We start from the raw sequence: 7,152 nt of genomic DNA on the forward strand, positions 1-7,152 counted from the left end.
GGTTTACGTAGCTTTACGTCAAATCGAAAACCTTTACCGAGAAAGTTACGTGTCGATTTTCTGAGACCTCTTCGAAAAGTAAAATTCGTTATTACTGAATCGTATGAAAAAAAAAAAAAAAAATTACTTGCACGATTTTTAGTAAATTAAAATAAAATAAAACTTTTTAATATTATTATAATGGTTATAATATTACTAATATTTTGTTTCTTCTTGTTTCTTTCTTTTTTTCTTTCTCTTTTTTTTTTTTTTTTTCTTTTTTTCTTTTTTTTTTTTTTTTTTTTTTAATACTTGTCGCAGATAAAAAAACAATTTGTATTTTAATTCTGAATTATACGAGAATATATCTTACGATTTTCAATATATTCGATATATTTTTCTTTTTTTCTTTTCTTCAACGCTTCACGAGATTTCCTAAGACGTGCCTGAGGTATACGATCGAAGCTTTGCTTTTAATATAACTTATCGCCATGTTGCTCTATTCGATACAAAACTTAAGTAAGATTTTTAAGCTTCTGAAAGACGACTCATCGTCGTCGTCGTTGTCCTACGATCGTTTGAAAAAAAAAAAAGAAGAAGAAAAAAGAAAAAAGAAAAAATGAAAGAAAAAAGAAGAAACATTCGATTGATTACAACTATAAGAATTCTATTACGAGTTTATAATTTGAGATGCCTTTTGATTTCTATTCGGATAAGTTTCGTCTACGTTGCCTATTCGGTTCGGCTAACGGATGATATCGAAAACCATTCTTTTCTGTAATGGCGAGAGAGTAAAACGACCATTAATCTGATCCAAATTCTCTCTCTATCTCTATCTATCTATCTCTTTCTCTCTCTTCTACCATGTCACCGAACTATTTTACTTCTTTTCGTTTCGTCGGTGAACGCAAACGAACATTAATTATCGGAAAAAGATCGTACAAAAACGTTAAGCTCATAGTGGCTGTCGCGTTATCTTCCAAAATCCTGATATCTATGTATGTAGGTGCAAGAACCAATGGAGATAGCTCTTTTATCTTTTTACTATGTGAGAAAATCAAGCATTTCTCTTGTTCTAAGGAAGATCTGTATTAACCCTTTATAACAAAGTATCTCAATCTATATCCAAGGGAAAAATATTTCCTTTTAAGTTATGACAATGTAGATTCAAAATTTGTACAATATAAATAAATAAAATATGGCACTTTGTAATAAAAAATTGTTATAGGAAGTTACCCTAAAAAATATAATCGAACTAGATATTACCACGGCGCAATAGTTCAAATGTAATTGAACGATGTTCGAGCGTAATAATGTGGTTATTATTATTTATTTAAAAATTTGATTCTCTTTTCGTAAACCAACCGACGGAAGGAATAGGGATAAGTATAGGGATAGGGGACGTGGAATCTCTTTCGTCTGAACGAAAGATTTGATTTCCCTCGTCACCGGATTTCCTCGTGAAAATGCGAAAATGCAACTCTATCGGTATCTATTTTTCAAGGTGTACTCACCTCGAAGTCGACGAGAGAAAATCTCGTTAGCGTCAATGTCCGATCGAATATCCGTTGGTGAATTCGTTCAGTCTTTCATGGATATGCCACTGTCATTGGTTAGCTAACCATTTTCTTGTATCTATTACATTTCATATCACAGAGAACAACAAGATTTACAGCTAATATAGTTTATACGATCATTTAGATTACGTCGAATTTAATCCTAGCTGTGTGTGCACATCTCAAAATAATTTCAAGTTGTGCACTTTGGGTTGCGATATACCATACAGGCACTTTGAACGACTCTCATTTATAGAATGAATAAATTTGACTCTAAAAAAAAAAAAAAAATACTATATATTCTTTCAAGCCTCGGAAATAATAATCAATAGATTTGAAAAAATCCAATTACGAAAGAAAAAAAAAAATAAAAAAAAAAGAGAATACATTCACGAAAAAATATTCATGCAATGCTCAGATTGCAACTGTGAAATATTTAATTCTCATAATTTTTCAATGAGACAAGTATCGTCGAATTTCAAAAATATTCCAAATCTATATCTGTAACTATAAGTCCAATTCATATTCCAAAAAGGATTTTGGTAGTCTAAAACTTATTGGCACGATGGCGACGTTGAATTAGATGTGAGAAGCTTTTCTCGGAGTCGCCGAAGGTGCTTTTCAAACTGAACGGCGCTCAACTTTGAAATTATTACTCGTTTACTAAGGTTTTATTGCTTCAATAATAAAACTGAACGATATACCACATCTTCCATCTTTTCATTCCTGTACACGACGTTTCGTTCGTTTTACGTAGCTGCGAAATATGATCGTTATTACGTATAAAGTTATACGATTTCACTATGTCGCCTATATTAGCCATGTCTTTAATATTGAGCTTGGTTTTACGTATGTATGTACTTACATACATTCACGTTCTCTCTCTCTTTCTCTTTATAATTTATAGAAATTTCGTTGCAGCGATTTTGGCTTACAAAGTGATCCAAGATGTGATGGATCGGAATAGAATCGATTGATATTGGATATATATATATATATATATATATATATATATATATATATGTGTCTCTCTTGTAAAAATATCACTTACAGTTTTATTTTTAATTTTAACAATTATACAAATTGTTTGGCGTTCTATAATGAATTTTTCATTTCTTTAAATTTCTGAAATACTTTCATACTATCTTTATCCATCCTCTTAACTATCATTGCGTTAATGTTCTTTAAATTTTGAACATTACTATAATCAATTTGGACAATGCTTGATAATGCATTGTATTAAATTAATTATATATATATATATATTTTTTTTTTTTCAATCAATTTTTTATCTATGAAATAGTCATTATTTCTGTACATAGATTATTGTAATCAGGAAAAATATAATGATGTCTATATTAGCCTGAAATTACTCTTTGCTCTTTCAATAGTAAATTTTTATGACAATTGAATTCTTTATTTAATCTTTATTTTTTATTTTTTTTTTTTTTTAAATATCAAATATTTAGCTTTGTTCGCTCACTCTTCATGTTATTTTTTCTTTTCTTCTTTTGTCCTCTTTTCCTTACTTCAGTTGAATTATTATTTTTCTTTCGACTTTTCTCCTTCCTTTTTTCTCTATTTTTTTTTTTGTTCTTTTTTTAAATCGCGAAAAATTTCCTCTTTTACGGCCAGTGCGTGGAGTGTTAGAAGCCAACATGAACGGAGGAATTCATAGCTATGATCGTCGTACACGTTCTCTTTGGGTCGAAGTAAATTTCTTTTTTTCTCATGAAAATAAAAAAACGTTTAAAGTGTTTACGTGGAATCGAATCTAAGTCGAGTTTTTTTTTTAATTATTATTATTATCGGATAAATATAACGTTCGTAAAAAAATATACAAATATATCTACATACTGTTTGAAAAAAAGAAAGAAAAAAAAAAAAAGAAAAAAATGTACCGTTCAACGTGACGGATGTAAAAAATAAATTAATTAGGACGCATCGTAACGTATAAGAAGTCCTTGATAATCGTTTAAAAAATATCATATTTACACGCATTCATTTTCTTTATCATTCTTCCTGTAATATATCGTTTATAACATCATTAGCTAATTAAATGCGATAAATCACACATACTTATAGTTATTACTGATAAGGAAATATCGCATACGAAAAAGAAAAATTATCGATATCTACCTAAAACTAATTATTAAAAATAATATTAATAATAATAATAATAATAATAATAATAATAATAAAAATAATAATAGTAATAATAATTAAATGCAATAATAATAATTAAATGCAACTTCACGTCTTCTCGTTCATAATAGTTCATCCTTTAATGCTGAACTTTTTTGATTGTCCATCGTCATTATAAATATTCAACAGTTTGATCCTAGCAGTAAAATGCAATTCAAGCCATTATACTTGATATAACAATTTTTAACAAATAAGTCGTAATGCAGATTATTAGGATCGAAAATATGAGCATCTTCATGCAAGAGAAACAACTCCCTGTTGAAAAAAAAAAAAAAAAAGAAAAAAAGAAAAAATGCATTATTTACCACATGATAAGTTTACTTATTCGTAATATATAAAGGGTGTCCCGATTTGAAACAAAGTATCTAAATATTCATTTTATCTCGATTGTTATTAAAGAATGAAAAAAAAAAAAAAGAAAAGATTAATGATAGAACATCACGGCTTAAAAGATCATTTTAAGATATTAAAAAGAAAGACGACAAAAAAAGGAAAAAAAAATGTTATTCCACGAATTTGTCTTTTTACGTGGTATCACATTATGATAACATTTTATTTTTTTTGAAAGGAGGAAAAAGAAAAAGATCAAGAGCCACTAATGATTCGTATTTTTAATTTGTACACTAATGAATTATATATTTCATTTTCCTCTTTGAGCAAACATGGAAAAAGAAAATAATAAATGACGTCATTGCATTTTTCTCTTTATATGTATATATATATATATATATATATATATATATATATATATATATGTATATATAAAATATATGTTCATTATCGTCGTATTTCTTGCACAATGCAACTTTTAACATCCTTTTTTTTTATATAACGCGATACATAGGAAATATTTAGATCTTTGTCTTTTAAATAGGAGATACCCGAGATACAGATCTATATACATACATACATGCATATATACATATAAATATATATATATATATATTTTTTTTTTTTTTGAAATTAGATAAAATATAATATGATATATGAGAGATAAATGAAATGTAAAAGAGAGAAAGAGAGAGAAAAAAAAGAGATTATTTACCATTATTATTTTTACGAGATACGACTTCGGTGGTTACAATGCAGGGCTGTGGTAGGGATTGTGCTTGACTCGTTTCCATTGGTACATACATAGGATTGTAAGATGGTTGAGTTGCATTGTATTCTGGATAATTATTTGTTGGATACTGTCCCAATATTCCCGGCTGTACGTTTACATTTGTACCGAAGGAGTGTGACCCGAATGGAGGAAGAGGGAAATTGTTTTTTGAAGTAGACGGTAGGCTCACCGCTTCAGAATACGATGGCGGTGCCGTAGCACTTATCGTTGATATTTGTGGTTGATAATGCATCTTCGTTGGACGGTCCGGCGATCGGGGAGTAAAGAGGAGGTAACTCGTTCGTTCATATATTTGTAAGGTGTCCCGTTATCTCTGACTATCAGATAGAAAAAGAAAAAAAAAGAAGAGAAAATCATTATTATCGTTCGTTCGTTAATGGAAAGAAATAAATGGATAAAATCTAACCGTAAATTATTTCTTAATTGTTAATAATCAAGTTTTAAGATAAATTTATTGCGAACTATTGACTTTTAAATAAGAACAATGTCTACACTATATATCCACATATATGTGTTTGTTCGTATGTTTGTGTTTTTTTCTTTTTTATTTTTGCATTTGTATTTGTGTATATTTGTACTTAATAAGCGACAATTAATCATTCATTACATTGATAGTATAATAATATTAAATTGTTTTTAATCTTCTCTTAGCATAGGAATACTGTTAAAAGTAATAAAATTATGAAAGAAATTTTAGTAAAAATATCATTTACGATGAGATATTAAATGTGACGTCAAATTTGATATCATATTTTGCTCGAAATATGAGGATATTAAATTTATGATTAAAAATTAATTCAAGTTCATATTCGATAGGAATGATATATCAATCTCGTAAAATATATCGACATTGGCTATCGGTATAAATAAGATACTAAATAACATTAATATACATTTAATATACCATTGTCCTTTTCTTTTTTCTTTTATCTTTTTCCTTTTTTCTTTACCTTTCTCCTTTTTCTTTGTATTTTTCTTTGTTCTTTTTCTTTCTTTTTTCTTAATTTTTTTTTCTTTTTTTTCTTTTTTTTTTCTTCTTTTTCTTTCAAAGAAATTCGTAATTTCATTATACCGATGAGTATTGTAAAAAAATATTTTGAAACGTCAATGTGCTCAATACACAAATAGATTATCCAAGGAAGCGAGTTATCAATATCAGTATTATCGCTTTATAATCTTCTTTCCTTATCTTCGATTATTTATTTTTCGCAAATATGTCCAGTTCAAAAAATTGATTAAAATGAATAAGTTAAATGATCTAATTTTATTAATTCGATATAATTTATTTTTACTGTATAAATATATATATATATATATATATATGTGTGTGTGTGTAGGTTTTTTCAGAAAATAATTGTTATAGTCTTACGCAATCATCACAATTACTCAGTAATACAATTTTTCTAAGAAACAAAGAAGAGCTTATATAATTCATATAGAGTTCTCATTTGCTTTTCTCATTACTATCTTCGTTTATATATATAAAAAGAAAAGAATTAACATCTGAAACAGTTTACGATAATTGGAAAATGGAGGTCTGTGAACATTATAAAAAATTTCTTATCGTCGACATGAGATAAGAATTATTAGAATGCGTTGAACGGCATGTAAATTCAAACAGGAATATATAGTATCGTATAAATTTTAAATAAAACTTTTCACATTCATATATATGTATATATATAGATATGTGTGTGTGTGCTTATGCGCGCGCGTATATATATATATATATTAAACAGAAACTATTCTAATGATTTATAACTATTAATGTAAATAGTATTTTATAATTATAAGATATTATATTTAAAAATTATTAATTGAAAAATAAAAAAGATAACTTACGTTGTTCTTTCTCATAACGTGTTATTTCGATATACTTCTGCGTAAGCTATCGACTGTTAACCAACACGTACGGACGTATAACTGCACGCTAATGTCGTTGAATGTCAACAGTTATACCAACGATATAGTTGGCAACTTGTGACTCGATCGATCAAAAGATCGCGCGGGAAATTCGAACCTTTCTAAAATTATTTTTTATTTTTTTCTTTTCTTTCTTTTTTTTTTCTTCTTTTTAAATAAAAACATAATTACCGTTGTGTGCAAATTTAGATACATGATAAATTGCCATGAGTCTTTATTAATTCTTATAAATCATCCATCATATCTGTCGAATTATCAATGAGTACTATATATATACATATTTCGAGTTATATATATATATATATATATATATATATATCGTATTAAAATTAAATCTTATTAATTATTATTTAAATTTAAAAATAA

General features: G+C 27.2%; 1 protein-coding gene across 1 annotated transcript; it reads right to left on the reverse strand.

Moving 5' to 3' along the window:
* Nucleotides 1–1,493: 1,493 nt before the first annotated feature.
* LOC118444485 (uncharacterized) lies at nt 1,494–6,866 on the reverse strand. The gene is made up of 3 exons (XM_085663638.1): nt 6,706–6,866; nt 4,786–5,180; nt 1,494–3,995 (listed from the first exon to the last, which is right to left on the reverse strand). The coding sequence occupies exons 2-3, from the start codon at nt 5,093–5,095 to the stop codon at nt 3,895–3,897; spliced, it is 411 nt and encodes a 136-aa protein (XP_085519764.1). The 5' UTR covers nt 5,096–5,180; nt 6,706–6,866; the 3' UTR covers nt 1,494–3,894.
* Between the last annotated feature and the right edge of the window lie 286 nt (nt 6,867–7,152).

Source organism: Vespa mandarinia, chromosome 23 (genome assembly GCF_050613455.1).
Source record: "Vespa mandarinia isolate Hongniang chromosome 23, ASM5061345v1, whole genome shotgun sequence".
Classification (NCBI taxonomy): Eukaryota; Metazoa; Arthropoda; class Insecta; order Hymenoptera; family Vespidae; genus Vespa; species Vespa mandarinia.